The sequence below is a fragment of the Caloenas nicobarica genome, chromosome 9, assembly GCF_036013445.1.
Source record: "Caloenas nicobarica isolate bCalNic1 chromosome 9, bCalNic1.hap1, whole genome shotgun sequence".
NCBI lineage: Eukaryota > Metazoa > Chordata > Aves > Columbiformes > Columbidae > Caloenas > Caloenas nicobarica.
The window spans coordinates 23374503-23389845 of record NC_088253.1 but is presented as its reverse complement, the minus strand read 5'-3'; the positions used below and the strand labels follow the sequence as shown (position 1 = coordinate 23389845).

General features: G+C 68.0%; 4 protein-coding genes across 6 annotated transcripts; 3 read left to right on the top strand and 1 right to left on the bottom strand.

Annotated features, from left to right (window-relative positions):
* The first annotated feature begins 67 nt into the window (after window positions 1-67).
* On the top strand, window positions 68-4739 carry VPS9D1 (VPS9 domain containing 1). Its single transcript, XM_065641093.1, has 15 exons — window positions 68-188; window positions 436-508; window positions 587-679; window positions 1005-1167; window positions 1298-1409; window positions 1531-1593; window positions 1929-1981; window positions 2059-2146; window positions 2408-2493; window positions 2581-3053; window positions 3243-3372; window positions 3448-3641; window positions 3723-3804; window positions 4145-4249; window positions 4652-4739. The coding sequence occupies exons 1-15, from the start codon at window positions 75-77 to the stop codon at window positions 4725-4727; spliced, it is 1905 nt and encodes a 634-aa protein (XP_065497165.1). The 5' UTR covers window positions 68-74; the 3' UTR covers window positions 4728-4739.
* SPATA2L (spermatogenesis associated 2 like) lies at window positions 4687-6527 on the top strand. Of its 2 annotated transcripts, XM_065641095.1 has the most exons (3): window positions 4687-4770; window positions 5057-5387; window positions 5495-6527. In XM_065641095.1, exons 2-3 carry the CDS (start codon window positions 5058-5060, stop codon window positions 6323-6325), a joined length of 1161 nt encoding a protein of 386 aa, XP_065497167.1. In that variant the 5' UTR covers window positions 4687-4770; window position 5057; the 3' UTR covers window positions 6326-6527. The 2 variants fall into 2 exon arrangements, with proteins under 2 accessions (XP_065497167.1, XP_065497166.1); XM_065641094.1 differs by lacking the exon at window positions 4687-4770 and having other exon boundaries at window positions 5055-5387.
* Window positions 6528-6986: 459 nt separating this feature from the next.
* Window positions 6987-10268, bottom strand: CDK10 (cyclin dependent kinase 10). Its single transcript, XM_065640738.1, has 13 exons — window positions 10154-10268; window positions 9715-9787; window positions 9457-9528; window positions 9271-9373; window positions 9051-9132; window positions 8573-8640; window positions 8216-8268; window positions 8045-8114; window positions 7866-7925; window positions 7654-7777; window positions 7434-7573; window positions 7255-7307; window positions 6987-7187 (listed from the first exon to the last, which is right to left on the bottom strand). The coding sequence occupies exons 1-13, from the start codon at window positions 10244-10246 to the stop codon at window positions 7084-7086; spliced, it is 1095 nt and encodes a 364-aa protein (XP_065496810.1). The 5' UTR covers window positions 10247-10268; the 3' UTR covers window positions 6987-7083.
* Window positions 10269-10532: 264 nt separating this feature from the next.
* CHMP1A (charged multivesicular body protein 1A) lies at window positions 10533-13242 on the top strand. 2 transcript variants are annotated; one of them, XM_065640799.1, is made up of 7 exons: window positions 10533-10584; window positions 10812-10831; window positions 11243-11320; window positions 11439-11585; window positions 11803-11931; window positions 12390-12577; window positions 13133-13242. In XM_065640799.1, the coding sequence occupies exons 1-7, from the start codon at window positions 10578-10580 to the stop codon at window positions 13152-13154; spliced, it is 591 nt and encodes a 196-aa protein (XP_065496871.1). In that variant the 5' UTR covers window positions 10533-10577; the 3' UTR covers window positions 13155-13242. The 2 variants fall into 2 exon arrangements, with proteins under 2 accessions (XP_065496871.1, XP_065496870.1); XM_065640798.1 differs by having other exon boundaries at window positions 10563-10584; window positions 10812-10861.
* The last annotated feature ends 2101 nt before the right edge of the window (window positions 13243-15343 follow it).

Below are 15343 nucleotides of genomic sequence, written 5' to 3'. Positions count from 1 at the left end.
CGCCGCCGGTCCGGCCCCGCCGCGCTCCCCCCGGGCGCCGCGGCCCGATCGCGCCGTTCCGGGCGGCGGCCGCCATGGCCGCGGCGGGCGGCGACGGGCCCGGGGGGCCCGGGCCGGGCCGGGCCCTGCAGACCGCCATGAGGGCGGCGAGCGGCGCCCTGGAGATGGACAGCGCCGGGCGGGCGCGGGTGAGCGCGGGGAGGGAGCGGACCCCCGGGCCTGGCCGGCGCTGGGGACACGGGCCGGGCCGGGGTCCCACCGAGACCGTGGGAGACGCCCCGAACAGCCGCGGGGTTCCCCGGGCCGCCCCCGCCCCGCCCGGAGACCCGACAGCCCCGCGAAGGGCCCGACCGCGCCCCCCGCAGCGCCGCGGGGTGGCGGGGTCCCGCCGGGGCCGTGTTCCCCGGCAGCTGGTGCTCACCCTCTCCCTGGCAGGAGGCGTACGCGGAGTACCTGCGGAGCATCGCCCTCATCGCCCGCGCCCTGCAGGACGAGGCGACGGGGACAGGTAGGACGGCACCCCCGGCCGAGCCCCCGCAGACCCTGTGTCCCCTCCGGTGACCCCAACACCCTGTGTCCCCCCCAGACGGCAGCGAGGGGGTCACCCCCGACACCCCGAAGATGCTGAAGCTGGCGGAGCAGTGTCTGGAGAGGGTCAAGTCCATTGCGGCGGCGCTGGGTGAGTGAGGGCTTGGGGGTCCCGTCTCAGATTGGATCTGGGGAACAGTTTCTTCCCCAAAGGGCTGTGGGGCATTGGAACAGGCTGCCCAGGGCAGTGCTGGAGTCGCCACCCCTGGAGGGGCCGGACAGACGGACATGAGGTTCTCAGGGACACGGGGCAGTGCCAGGGGTGGGTTATGGTTGGACTCAATGAGCTTGAGAGTCTCTTCCAACCAAAATGATTCTGTGATTTCGGGGAGCTGGGGTCGCACTTGGGGGAGTGGAGCCCCCCCCGGGGGCCAGGCTGGTGGCAGGGGACAGCTGACCTGTCCCTCCCTCCCCAGGGAAAGACCAGGCCAAACCGGCTGCGCAGGAGCGAAGCGGGGGCCCCGCTCCCCTCCCCAGGCACCGCCGGGTCTTTTCGGACGAGGGGGGGAAGCTCTCCCCCTTCCTGCCGCCGGAGATCTTCCAGAAGCTGCAGATCACCGAGGCGCAGAGCACACGCAAGTACGTGGGACGTGGCGGGCTGGCGTCTGCCCCCATCTGCCAGGGTCCCAGGCTGGGGGGACAGCAGGGAAGGGGTCCCAGGTCGTGTCACCGTGCCCTGCGGCGGGTGCTGAGGGCTGGGTCCCGGCAGGGAGCTGACACCGCTGGAGGAGGCGTCTCTGCAGAACCAGAAGCTGAAGGCTGCCTACGAGGCGCGGGTGGCACGGCTGAACCCCAGCCAGGCGCTGCAGAAAACCTCGCTGGCAAGTGGGGAGCCCCCGGGGAGGGAGGGCAGAGGGTCCCAGGGGGACCCGGGCTCCATGTCTGCCACACTGCTGGCCGTAGCTTTGGTCAGGCGTCCCCAACACACCACCTGCTTCACAGACGCTGTCCCTGCAGCGGCAGATGATGGAGAACCTGGTGATCGCCAAGGCCCGGGAGGAGACGGTATCCTTCGCGGGGGAGTGAGCTCTGGGGGGCCCTGCGGCTGCACTGGGCTCCAGCATAGCCTGCACCGCGCCCCACGTCTGCAGCCCCGCATGCCGCTGCAGCCCCTGTGCCCTGTCCCTGGGCTGCACCCACCCCACACAGGCTTTTGGCTCCCTGGTCCTGTCCTGCTACCCGCTGATCGGGAGGATGGTGGTGGGAGAAGGGCTGATCCTGGCCCCAGGCTGCTGTGGCGGTGCCGGGGCAGCGGTTGTGCCGGGGCGGTGGGCGAGCGGTGCTGGGCGGGTGCCGTGGCGGTGCGTGGGCTGCGGAGCCTTAACTCTGCCGTGGCCCAGCTGCAGCGGAAGATGGAGGAGCGGCGGCTGCGGCTGCAGGAGGCTGCCAACAGGTGAGGGGGGACGTCACAGCGGGGACCCCGGGGGCCACCCTGGCAGGGGCTGTCACCCAGGGCCATTGCACCCACAGGAGGTTCTCCGGCAGCGTGGCCCTCACCCCAGAGGAGCAGGAGCAGAGAGCCCTGTACGCCGCCATCCTCGAGTATGAGCAGGACCACGTGAGTGCACACTGACTGCCGTGGGTGCCGTGGGGACAGGACGGTGCTGTGGGGCAGGCTGTGGGCTGTCCTTGGGTGCTGTGTGGCAAGAGGCCTTGACACTCCTGGGTGCTGCGGGGGCTGGATGCTGTGCCGTCCCCAGGCACCGTGGGGGCAGGACACTGTGCCGTGGGGCAGGATGCCATGCTGTGGGGCAGGGTACTGTGGGGCAGGGTGCTGTGGGGCAGGGTGCCGTGGGCAGGACTCTGTGCCATCCCCCAGGACTGGCCGCGGCAGTGGAAGGTCCGGCTGAAGCGCAGCCCGGCCGATCTCTCCCTGGTCTCGGGGCTCTTCTCCTGCCTCCTCAGGTAGCGCAGGGCTGGGGGGGTCCTGCTTGGAGCGGGGGCCGCAGCCGCGTGCCGGTGCCCCCTGCCCACCCCTCCCTCTGTGTCCAGCTTCCCTGATCACCCCATCACACGGCTCCTGCGGCAGCTGCAGTGCGCGGTGTATGCCCGCCTGTACCCGGCCGTCAGCCACAGCACCGCCGACCCCCCCGCCTCCCCCACCGGCCTCCCCTTCCTCTCGCCGGACACCGGGGGCTCGTTACCCGCCGAGCTGGGGGGCCGCCGGCTCCGGGCCTCCCGCAGCCTCCACTGCATGTTCTCGGTGCCCGAGCATGGGGCGGCTGGCCTGCGGCACAGCCTGTCCAGCACCCCCGTTGCTGACGGTGGCCCCGGAACCCCACGGGTGGAGGGTGGGTGGCCAGGGCCAGCGGCAGCCCCCCAGCCCCCCCGGGAGAGCTCCTTTGAGGACCTGGAGCGGTTCCTGGCGTCGCCGGAGGGCTGGGCCCCCGCGGAGGCCCCCGGGAAGGAGCCGGCGCTGCCGGAGCAGCTGAAGGGCATCGTGCGGGACATCCACAATGCCATCGGTGAGGGTCGGGGTCAGGGACCCCTGGCGGGGTCTGGCAGGGGCTCTCCCCAGCTGTGGGCTCTTGGGGGGAGGAGGGGCCCCCGGCACCCCGTTGTTTTAGCCAGGGTGGACTCGGGATGCAGGGTCAGGAGGCCAGTGAGTCTCGCGGGCACCTGCTGAATGTGCTGCGTAACTCGTCCCTTCCCAGACAGGCTGCTGTCCCTGACGCTGCTGGCCTTCGAGGGGCTCAACACGGCCGCTGGCAAGGACCAGAGCCTGGCGTGCCTGGAGGAGGCGTTCTTCCCCCCGCTCTGGGCCCCGCTGCTGGCCCTGTACAGGTACCGCAGCCCCGGGCTGGACTTCTGCGGCCCCCCGGTCCACTCCCTGCCAGCCCTTCGTCTCTGTGCCCGCAGGAACGTGCACCGGCCCCGTGAGGCGGTGCTGGCTCGCAGCATGGAGCGGCACCGGCACGCCGGCCCCACCGACATGGGGCTGTCCTCACGGCTCTTCCCCACGGCCTCCGGCTGCCCTGCTTATGGCTCCGCCATCGAGGACCTGCGCCTCATCCCGCTGGAGACGTGTCCCCGCAGGAAGCTGGAGTGCATTGGTGCGGGGACGGGGGAGCCAGGCTGACGGGGGGACCCTGGAGGACGGTGGGGTGACCCTCAGCACCCGCTCTGTGCCGTAGTGCGAGCCCTGCGCAGCATCTGCGAGTGCGCTGAGGAGTACTGCGGGGCTGGGGACGGCCGGGGCCCCGCCTCGGCTGCCATGTGAGTGCGGGGACACGGGGCGCAGGGGACAGGGGGGACACAGGGCATACAGGGGACATGGGGGGCGCGGGCGGTATGTGGGACATGAGGATATATGTGGGACATGGAGGGTATGGGGAATATGGGGGACACGAGGGGCTCAGGGGACATGGGGGGTGCAGGGGACATGGGGGACACAGGGGACAGCCAGCCCCATGGCCAGGTGGTGCAGAGCCAGGGCAGTGCTGGGCAGTGGGGTGCTCAGGGTGCAGCTGTGGGGTGGGGGGTTCCTGTTGCCGGTGAGGGGTGTTGGCGCCGGTGTCACCATTGCCGGGGTGGCTGATGGTCCCGTTGGTGGCAGCGGGGCTGACGACCTCCTGCCCATCCTGTCGTACGTGGTGCTGCGGACGGGGCTGCCCCAGCTGCTCTGCGAGTGCGCCGCCATGGAGGAGTTCATCCACGAGGGGTAGGCATGGGGGCACGCGGCTGTCCCTGGGCGGGGGACACTGTCACCCCCGGCACCCAGATCCTGGGGTGGGGATGGGAGTGGGGCGGGAGCTGCAGCTCCCGTGGGTGCAGGGCTGCGCTGCAGTGGCCACTGTGGCGCAGTAACTGTGGTGGTGTCCTGGCTGCGGTGACGCTCCGGCCATGACAGCGAGGCCACGGTGGTGTGGTGGCCGTGGCGGCGTCCCGGCTGTGACAGCACGGTGGCTGTGGTGTGGTGGCCGTGGCGGCGTCCCGGCTGTGACAGCACGGTGGCTGTGGTGTGGTGGCCGTGGCGGCGTCCCGGCTGTGGCAGCACGGTGGCTGTGGTGTGGTGGCCGTGGCGGCGTCCCGGCTGTGGCAGCGTGGTGCCGGTGTGGCGCAGGTACCTGATCGGGGAGGAGGGGTACTGCCTGACGTCCCTGCAGAGCGCCCTGTCCTACCTGGAGTCCCTGCAGTGAGGAGGCGGCACCGGGGGACCCTCTCCCGCCCCCCGGGGCACAGGCAGGTCTCGATCCCCCGCCCGGGGGTTCCCGGTGGGCGGCACCGCTTCTCCTCCCCCCAGCCTCCAAGGGGCGCTGTAGGCGCAGTCAGCCCCGCCCCTGGGGGCGGGGCCTGGGGCAGGTACCGCCCTCCCGCTGACGTCACTCCGCGGTGGGCGTGGCGCGGGAAGCGGAAGCGCCGCCCGTGCGGAGCGCGGGGCCGGCGGGTCGGGCCGCGGGAGCCGCGGGAACCGGGCCTGAGGAAGGAGCCGGCGCTGGGACCGGGGCTGAGGCTGCGGCACCCCCAGGATGTGCGCGGGCTCGGCGCTGCGGCAGGAGCACGGGCAGCGGTACCGGCAGGAGTACCGGCGCTGCCTGGAGCGGGAGCTCCGCCGGGGCCGCCCCGGCCCCTGTTCCGACCCCTCCTTCGGGCAGCGGCTGCGGCAGCAGCTGCGGCGGGAGCCGGCGCTGCTGGGGACCCTGCAGGAGGACGGCCCGGCCCTGCTGGCCCGGGGGCTGCGGGGCCGCCCCGACCCGGTACCGGCGCTGCACGGCCTGGCCTGCGCCTTCCAGCTGCTGGAGCTGGCGGCCGCCAACCTCTACCTCTGCCCCTGGCGCAGGGAGTTCCGCACCGTGCAGGTGGGGCCCAGGGACGGCGGGCGACACGCTAGGGGTGTCAGTGGGGTGGGGGGTGCAGCGGGGCGGGGCTGCCCGCTGTCCCCAGCCGTGCCCCCGTCTCGTTGCAGACCTTCTCCGGTGCCTACGTGCACTTGCTGCGCCCAGCGCTCCCCGAAGCCGACTTGCTGCGGAGCTTCGGCCGGTTGGGCTATGAACAGCATGACCGGCACCGTCTGACCATCTCCCAGCTGCCCCCCATGCCCGAGCTGGTCGCCGCTGCCTGCGGCTTCTTCGCCTGCCAGCTGGAGTGCGAGATCCTGGCGGAGCTGGTGCAGCGGCTGCGGCCGCGCCGGCTGCGCCCTGAGGAGCTGTTGGAGGCGCGGCGGGTGGCTGGGGATGCGGACACCTGCGTGGAGATGCTGCAACAGCTGGGGACGCAGCGCCAGGCGGATGCTGACTGCGGTGATGATGTGGACCTCTACCTGGAGACACCAGCCAGCCCTGAGGACACGAGAGGAGAGCACACAGCCCCCCCAGCGCTGTGGAGGGACCCTGGCAGCCCATGGGACGTGCCCGGGAGGGGCTGGGACCGCTGTGGAGATGGCGAGTGTGGGCAGGAGCTGCTGCCTTCCACAGGCAACCCTGAACTGGACACCTCCTCCTCTCGCCTCTTCCTGGAGCAGGAGCTCAGTGGAGCTGAGGATTCACCCCTCACCATCCCCCAGGAAGCCCCCGCGCTGCCCTGCTACCAGCTGCACTCCTGCTTGCGCCCAGGCTCTCTGCCCTCCTACTGCTGCCGCACCTGCCAGCAGCTCCACGCCAGTGCCTGTGCGGCGGGGCAGCTCTGCCGGAGCCAGCACCACGGGCAGGAGCTGCGCGGCGAGCGGCAACAGCGGCTCTGGCTGCAGCGGACAGCGGTGGACATGCTGCTGGCCGACACCGCCGGCCCCTGGGCCTGACTCCCCCGGGGGCTGCCGCTGGCTGTGCCCGGCCTCCGCGGCTGGGAGGGGATGGGGACAGCCACTGCTCAGCCTGAGGGACACTGAACTCACCCCATTTAGCCCCCGGGACAGCAGGATGGTGCTGGGCTCTGGGAGGATGGGTCCCGGTGCTCCCCCCTGTAAACGGCTCAGTACCCCCAGTAAAGTGCGGCCGCCTTGCGGTTTGGTGTGTCCTTCTGCACTGGGGGGAGGAAGTGGGGAGGAAGTGGGGAGCAGGGGCTGGATTGTGGTTGCTCCTGGAGAAGGGACACAGGCTGTGGGACCGCCTGCTGCCACATGGCCAGGAGAGCGGGGCTGGGCTGCTCAAGGCCAGTTTTGGGAGGCAGGACCCAGGGGTGTCATTGTCCCTGGGGTGGGACATGTGGCCCAGCGGAAGCAGAGCAGGGTCATGGCTGGAGCCAAGGGACAAGGCCACTCACTGCTGCATGTGCTTTTATTGATGGCAAAATCAGGGTAACACCGTGCAGCCAGCACAGGGTCCCTGGGGGACAGGGCCAGCCTTGCCAGCACCCTGGTGGGGCCCGGCCCCGTCTCTCCTCCCTCTTGCGCCTGGTCCCATGCTGGAGCACGCGGGGTCACAGTGCTTCCCCCCAGCCAGCCTGGGGAATTAAGTTGGGGATCCGTCCCAGGGGCGATGGAGCCGGCAGGGCTGGTGCTGTTCTGTGGCAGAACGCCATCCCGGCCAGCACATGCTGTGCCCCCCCACGTGCCAGGGCTCAGGGCTTGGTGCGCTTCGCCTGGCTCTCTGTCCCTGCACTGGTAGCAGCTGCCCGCTTGTTCCGGTGGTGGGGAAAGGTGGGCATGAGCTCCGGCTCGCAGGCTGCAGGGCAGGGAGGGCGGGGTCAGGAGGGCCCACAGCCCCCCTGCCCCGGTGAGGGGCGACTTACGCAGGGGCTTCTCCTTGAAGTAGGAGCTCTCCAGGCTGTCCTTCGCTGTCGCTCTGCAGGGACAAGGGGACATAGCAGGAACCCCCGCCCCAAAGGCACTGACCTGCCCCTGGGGACAGCCCCGCCACAGGGGGTGACACAGGCAGCCCTGCCCATGCAGCGCTGCCACCAGCTCTTACCGCTTCTTGGGGTCGTACATGAAGAGGAAGTGGAGCAGCCGCAGCCCGGCCTCTGAGAGCCAGGGGAACTTGTGCTTGAGGTTGTTGTAGGGCTGTTTGCGCAGCGTGTACTGGCTCACCAGCGGCAGCCGGGAGAAACCCTGAGGGGACAGAGAGTCAGAGCAGGCAGGGGGCGCGGGGGGCAGGGGGTGCGGGGGGCAGGGGGCCCGCCCGCTCTCACCGGCCAGATGTTCTCATTTGGCGTCCCCAGGAGCTGCACGATCAGGTCGATCTGGTGGATCTCAGAGGTGCCCGGCAGCAGCGGCTTGTGGGCCAGCAGCTCGGCGAGGATGCAGCCCACAGCCCTGCGGGAGTCGGGGGGGCAGGAGAAGCCCCTCCATCGACCCCCCTGTGGGTTTGCAGCCCCCTGGGGCCCCCCTGCCCTCCCCTTACCACATGTCGATGCTGGTGGTCTGGGTCGTCATCCCCAACAGCAGTTCGGGTGCTCGGTACCTGCACAGGGGACAGCAGCGGCTCAGGGGGATGGTGGCACCAAGGAAGCCCCTGCTGTGCTGCGAGGACTCGCCCGCATCTCTCCGAGCCAGTGCACCCCCCCCAAACTGGCCACTCACCAGAGTGTGACGACTTTGGGGGTCATGGGCTTCGGCGGCATCCCATAGGCGCGTGCCAGGCCGAAATCGGCTGCAACAGAGACTCGAGGTCAGCCGAGCTGTGAGCTCCAGCTATGTCACGGGGTGCAGCAAGTGCTGCGGGCACAGCCACCGCAGCTGCCAGGGACTCACCGATCTTCACGCAGCCTTTGTCAGTCATGAGCAGGTTGGACACTTTCAGATCCCTGCCAGGGAATGGAGCAGCTGGTCAGTGCCATCCTCCCTGTGCGGCCCCGGGCAGCTGCAGAGCCCCGGAGCTGAGCCAGCGCGAGGAGAATTGAATCTCATTGCTCAGTGGCCTCCCTGCCCCACCAACTCCCACACGGAGCTGCCAATTCACACCAAACCCCCTCCAGAGCTTCTCCCTGCGGTGCTGCCTGTGCCAGGACATGGGAGGTGAAGCATCCCCCCAGAGTTTGGGGCTCGGCAGGTTCCCCTCCATCAGCCGCGTCTCCCCCTTTCCCACCACATTTGTCCTGCTGCCCCCACCTGTGGATGATGTAGTTCTCATGCAGGTACTGCAGCCCCTTGAGAACTTGCAGGATGATGCACTTGACCTGCAGACAGAGGACAGGAGCTCTCACCTCTGCGAACACAGCACCAGCCAGGCAAACCCCAGAGGTTAAGCCCCTACAGCTGCTGTGGGGCCACGTCTGTCACCACTCCGCAGCCTTTCAGTGCCCATGTCCTCCCAGGAGGAGCTCACAGGTCGGCTGGGGCACGTTTTCTCCATGTTCTGTTTCCCTTCCTGTTCACTCCAGCCCAAAACCCAGCCTGGAAAGTGCCTGGTGCATTCTGTGAGCACCAGTTCAGCCCATGCTCTCCAGGAATCCTGGCTCACCCCAGCCCTGCCCAAGGCCCAGGGATCACAAAGTCTGGGGATTCTGTGCTGGTGGCCACTGTGTTTTGTCTGGAGCAGTGACACCCTCTGAGGGGTTACTCACCCAAAGCTCAGCCCAACTTTTACCTGAGCCTCTGAAAAAGGTGTCTGCATGTTCTCGAGAAGGCTGGCAAGGTCCTGCTCGCAGTAGCCCATCACCAGGAAAATGCTGTCACAAACAAGACGCGGTCAGGGGCCTCCCCCAGGACATGTCACCGGTGTCCCCATGTGGGTCTGTGCCACAAGAGGTGGCTCAGGGGACCAAGAAGGGTCTGAACAGCAGATACGGGAGAGTGGAGACCCTCACCTCTCCAGGTGGTTCCCCACAACCACCTCCTTCAGCTCCACGATGTTGGGGTGCCGGAGCTGCAGGAGCAGGGTGATCTCCCGCAGGCTGCTGACAGGCATTCCTGCAGGGAGCAACCGCCACCGCCTCGAGCAGGGGTCGGGGATGCTCCCGCCTGCCCCAGGAGCCACCCTGCTCCTCCGTTACCATCTTTCTCGTTGTCCATCCGCACCTTCTTCAACGCCACGGTCTCATCTGTCAGGGTGTCCCGGGCCCGGTCTGGAAGAGCAGCACAGGCCACACGCTCAGGACCAGAAAACAAACACTGTTTTTATTGTGACCCCTCCTCTCAGCCTCAGCGCCCCCAGCCCCCCCAGCCCCACACGCTGCCCCGGGGGCAGATGTGGGCAGACGGGCTGCAGGCCCCTCTTGCCCCCGGCCCGACAGCCGCTCGGCCGCCCTTACACACGATGCCGTAGGTTCCCTCTCCGATCCGGTTCAGCTTCTCGAACTCCTTCACGCTCCGGCATCGCCCCAGCTGGAACCGAATCACCGGGTCAGAGGCGGCTCTGGGACAGCCCTCGGCGCTTTGTCACCGGCCTCCCCGGGGACACGCGGCGTCCACGGGTGACCAGAGCCCACCCGCCCCACCGGGCAGACCCGGTGCTGCCCCGGCGCTTACGGACCAAACGGGCGTTTTGGAAGCACCGCCGGGAGCGGCGGCTGGGACAGAGGCGGCTCCTCCGGCCCCGGGGCGGCCTCCCCGAGGCCCGCCCTGTCCCGGCTCCGCAGGCACCGCACGCTGCCCGGCGCCGCCGCCCCCTCAGCGGGCCCTGGGCCCAGCCCGGGCCCTGAGGCCTCTGCGGCCCCCTTCCCCCTCAGACGCTCCCGGGGCCCCGCTCACCCTGTCGGCCGCCGGCACCTCGAAGAACCCGTCCCCCCGCAGGCGCCGCAGCCGCAGCGGCTCCAGCTCCTCGGCCGCGCCGCCGCCCGCCATGCTGCCCGCGCGCCGCCGCGCCGCGCCCTCCGCGCATGCGCCGTGCCCCTCCCCGCAGGCCGCGCCCCCCGCGCTGCCCCTGACAACGGTTGCTAGGCACGGCTGGGGGCCAGGCGGCGGGCAGCCCCGCCCCCGTGCAGCTCCGCCCCTCGCGGCCGCGTGACCCTGTCCCCGGTGTGACCCCGCCCCGCCGTGTGCGTGACCCCGCCCCCTCGGGCGTCGCACCCGACCCACCCACGTGACCTCCCCTCCAGGCGGCGCTCTCGCGAGAGTCGGGCGCGCGCACCCCGGAAGCGGCGGCCGGGGAACCCGGAAGCGGCGGCGGGGCAGGATGGACGGTGAGGGCGGGCGGGCGGTGGCGGGGGCTGCGCCGCGCCGGCCTCGGTGTGCGGGGGCTGGAGCTTCTCCTGGTGGGCGGGGCCGGGCCGGGGGCACACCGGGGGCGGGACACACCGGGGGCGGGGCACGCTGAGGCCGGGGCCCAGGCCCAGGCTCAGCCCCGGTCTCCGGTCCCGGCCTTGCCCGCGGTGCGCCGGCCCTGAGCCGCGCTCTCCTTCCCTTCCAGACACGCTCTTCCAGCTGAAGGTGAGGCCGCCGGCGGGCCCTTTGCCTCACGTACGGTCGGTCCCGAAGCGCCGGCAGCGGTGTCCACCCCCCGGGACTGTCCGCCCCCTGATTCCCGCCGCGTCGGGGCTCCTGCTGCGGCCCGGTAGTTGAAGCGGGCCCAGGCCTGCGGAGATTCGCCTTCCCGGGGTGTCCGGGAGCCCTTCGGCCGGGCTTCTCTCCCGGCGCTGCCGCTCCCAGCGCTTCCCTTCCCGGCAGTGGGACGGACGTTCTCCCCGGTTTGCTCTGGGAGCCTCTGGCCCGCGGGGGACCCGTCTCACCGGCTCTCTGGGGCGGCCGATGCTGGGCGGGGGTGGGACGGGGGCTCCGCTCCCCCCAGTCCCTGGTCCTGTGCTGCCGGGTCCCAGCACCGACCCGGTGATTTCTCCGCAGTTCACGGCGAAGCAGCTGGAGAAACTCGCCAAAAAAGCCGAGAAAGACTCCAAGGCCGAGCAAGCCAAGATCAAAAAGGTGGGTGGGTCACGGGGGAGCCGTTTCCTGCTGGAAACGCGCCCAGCAGAACCAGAGCATGTTGTTTATAAACCTGCGGCAGGTTCTCTGTGCCAGCGGTTGCCCTTTGCCCTTCCAGGCCCTGCAGCAGAAGAATGTGGAGTGTGCACGTGTCTACGCGGAGAACGCCATCCGCAAGAAGAATGAGGGGCTCAACTGGCTCCGCATGTCATCCCGGGTGGACGCGGTGGCCTCCAAGGTGCAGACGGCTGTGACGATGAAGGGGGTAAGAGCCTCTGCATGGGGCTTCCAGATGGTCTGCACCCCGTGGAGAGCGAACATCGGCTCTTCCCTTTCACTACTTTGAGCCTCCTTGGGCTCCCTTTCCCCGGGAAGGATCCCACATCAGAAACACCAGTTTCTTCTTCGCTGGCCTGGTTCTTCCTCTCAGACGGATGTACCTTGTGTTTGAGGAGCATCTGTGAAGGAATCTTCTCTTGCAGGTGACGAAAAACATGGCCCAGGTGACCAAGGCCTTGGACAAGGCTCTGAGCTCCATGGACCTGCAGAAGGTGTCTGCAGTGATGGATAAATTTGAGCAGCAGGTTCAGAATTTGGATGTTCACACATCAGTAAGTGCCGGGGTGCTCGGAGGGGTCTGAGAGGGTGGGTCGGGGAGGGCGGTTGGTCCCTGTGGACCGTGAAGCGCTGGGTCCCAGCGGTGACTCAGGATTCCACAGCAGCGCCCTGTTCCCTTCGGGAAACCCCCGGAGCTGCTCCCGTGGTTCTGCTCGCTGCGTTTGTGGGGTGTGGGAGACACTGAGGAGGAGACATCTCCACTGCCTGGCGGGGAAGGAGTTTGCTGTGCAAAGAGATGAATGCAGCAGAGGAGGAGAAGAGGGAGGGTGGCAGTCCCTGTGTCACAGCGAGCTGCCACGCAGATTCCCCTCTGCAGTAATGCTGCCATCAGGCTTGGGGCCGTTGTCACCAAGGGGCTGGCGGCCACATGGGATCTGCAGCTGGTTCGTTGGGGGAAGGAGCTGGGCTGGGCTTTGCCTGTGGGACGGGGTGACGTCTAGTTCTGCTGCAGGTCATGGAGGACTCCATGAGCTCCGCCACCACGCTGACCACGCCGCAGGAGCAGGTGGACAGCCTGATCGTGCAGATCGCGGAGGAGAACGGGCTGGAGATCATGGACCAGCTAAGCCAGCTCCCCGAGGGTGCCTCAGCCGTGGGGGAGAGCTCGCTGCGCTCCCAGGAGGACCAGCTCTCGCGGAGGTTTGTCCCTCCCTGGTCTTTCACCTCGTGTCCAGGCAGTTCAAGTCCTTCCTGGAGATCCCTCACGGGTGTGCAGGGAAGGAGTCAGCCCGTCGGGGCCAGCTGAGGGGGTGCTGAGCCCCCTCTCTTGTGCTTGGGCTGGCCGGAGCCCGACAGTCCCCATGGCACCTGCGCAGTGGCTGTTCGGGGCTGTGGGGACACTGCAGGCCTGGGGACGGGGGTGGTTTTGGCAGTCGGCAGCGAGCTCTTGTACAGGAGGTGCAGAACAGTCCCCCTTGCTCTGTGCTCACCCTCACGCAGCTGCTGCCACTCCGGGAACGCTTGGCACTGACCATCAAACAGCTCCGGAACAGGCTGTCTCGCTGGAACTGCCCCAGGAGACGCTGAGGAGCTTCCTCTCCATGCGCAGCCGCGGCTGGGGACAGGGGACAGCCCCGAGGCTGCAATGTGGGGAGGTGGGGATGGCACTGGGAGAGGAATGGGGGGCTGTGCTGGCACGGGTGGTGGCCGTGTCCTGCTGCTCTCACCCTGTCCTTGTCATCCTGTCCCCTCCAGGTTGGCTGCGCTGCGGAACTGAGCTGTCCTGTCAGTCCTGCGGACGGCTGCCCCGCGCGGGGTCCGGCGTGTGGGGCAGAGGAGCCCGGGGTCCTCCCACCTCTGCCTTGTCCTCCCTCTGCCCCAGCGGCACCAGCCGTCCCCTCCTCCGGCTGCACGTCCCCAGCCCTGCCTGCCTTCAGACTCTTCTTTTGGGGTGCAATGGCGATGACATTTCCCAGCGATCCTGGCAGGGGGTTTCTGTGCAGCAACGGCCTCTCTGGGCTGGAGGAACATTTTGCTGGGTCTGATTTCAGGGTGTTTTTTTATTTAAGGGTTGTTGCCGGTTCCCGGCAGCGTCCCGCGATGCAGCTCCTGACGTAACACTAACCAGATCCTCCTGGGGCAGGTTGCGGTGACTCCTCCGTGTGCAGCGCATGCCTGTTCTCTGGTTTCAGCTGGGTCTCTGAGCTGCGGGTTGTGTTTTTCTTGGGAAAAGGAGCTATTTACGTGGCGCAGGGAGATTCCCCCGGGCCTTCCTCTCACAGCTGGTCAGGACAGGGTTGTTTTCCTGGCTGTGGTGTTTCTGGGAAGGTCGGTGCCTTGCGGGAAGGGGATGTGATGCTGCACTATCACTGCCCTCGCCGTGACCTTGCCCAGCCCCCTGTGTCCCATTTGCCAACTTCACCTCCGTGTCCTGCCGGGCCAAACCTCCCTGGAGCTCCGTACCACAAAGTGGCCTTCGAGATGCTCGTCCCACCTTGTGTCTGTGAATCCCCACATTCTGCTGCCACCTGGAAATGTTTAATCCAGCCGTGACCTCCCTGCAGAGCCGGTGGAAGCAGCCTTGTCCCCACAGGTGGGATGGGTGTGACAGTAAACACTAAACCATCCTGCGAGTGCATACCCCTGCACTGGCTGCAGCTTGTGCCCTGGATTTCTGCTGCTACTTCCCTCCGCTGTCCCCACCTTGCTGCTTCTGCCCTGTGTCACCTGGCTCCATGCGAGGGGCAGCTTCCCGTGTCTCTTCCCGCTGCTCATGGGGAAATGTGTCCCCTTGTCACCTGGAGCCTTCCCTGGGGTGTGGGTTGGGTGGGAAAGTTGCCGGAAAGGAATTGAAGTTCTCTCTGGCTCTCATGAGGAGGAACTTCACCCGTCTCACCGCAGGCTGTGGCTGTGCCGTGCAGCTGCCAGCAGCTCTGATTCATCATTCTACAGGGAATTTTAAGGCTGTTTTGGGCAGAGGTGATGGGAAGGCAGCTGCCTCTCACCGTGGGGCAGGACTCACTGCAGGCTGGAGCCACCTCCCCGCAGTTGCAACACAAACACGTTTTGCTATTTTGATTATTTTTTCTGAGCTCAGTGGCCTTGGCAGCGCGTGGCCGGTGACCCCGGAGCCTTCTCTCCCGACACCTGCTGCGGGGCGGTGGCCTGGGGGACGAGGAGGTGACTTTGGGCTGCGAAGTCACTTGTGCGTGGTGGAGCATTGGATCTTGTGCCCCCTCCCCACGGGCTGGGCAGAAAATGGGACCCCCGGAGATTTGTCCCTGCGTCGCGGAGCCGAGGTGTCCTGGTGTCTTGTGCAGTGACACCCATGGGGCTGGGACGTGCCCTGTGGCCTGGGGAGCCCCCACTGCTGGAGATGCTCCTTCTCGGTGTGGTGTTTCTGTCGTTTCATTTGTGTTTCTTGTTTTTAAAGCTTTTCTCATTTGCCTTTTTCTTCGGTTGATTTACATTCTGCTATTTTCAATAAACAATCCCTGAACATCCATCCTGCTGCGTCTGGGGATTCAGACAAGAAGAGGGGAGTTCACGGTGCCCTCTGCCGGTGGCACAGTATGGTGGCTGTGCCCTGTCCCCTGCCTGGCACCAAGACGTGGGGCCGTGGGGCGGAGAGGGGAGGAGGAAGGGCCCGATCCTGCTCTCACCCAGGGGTCACTGCCACTGGGGGTGCCAGACGGGACCCCTGACGTGTCCCCCCACACCAGGACCAGTTCCCTTGGTGCAGCTGAGCTGGGGAACTGGTGTGAGCAGGAGCTGCTGCGGCCCCGGTGCAGCCAACACCGGCTCCAGCCAAGCTCCTTTCCCCAGCGTGGTTTTGGGGTCCCCAGCTTCCCGCACCCTTTACATCTTTCTTTTCCACGGGGGATGTCCCCAGGGAAGGAGCCCCCAGTCCTGCCATCGGCACCCACAGCAGCAGCTTTGTCACTAGGGATGGTGGCTGTGGTCACT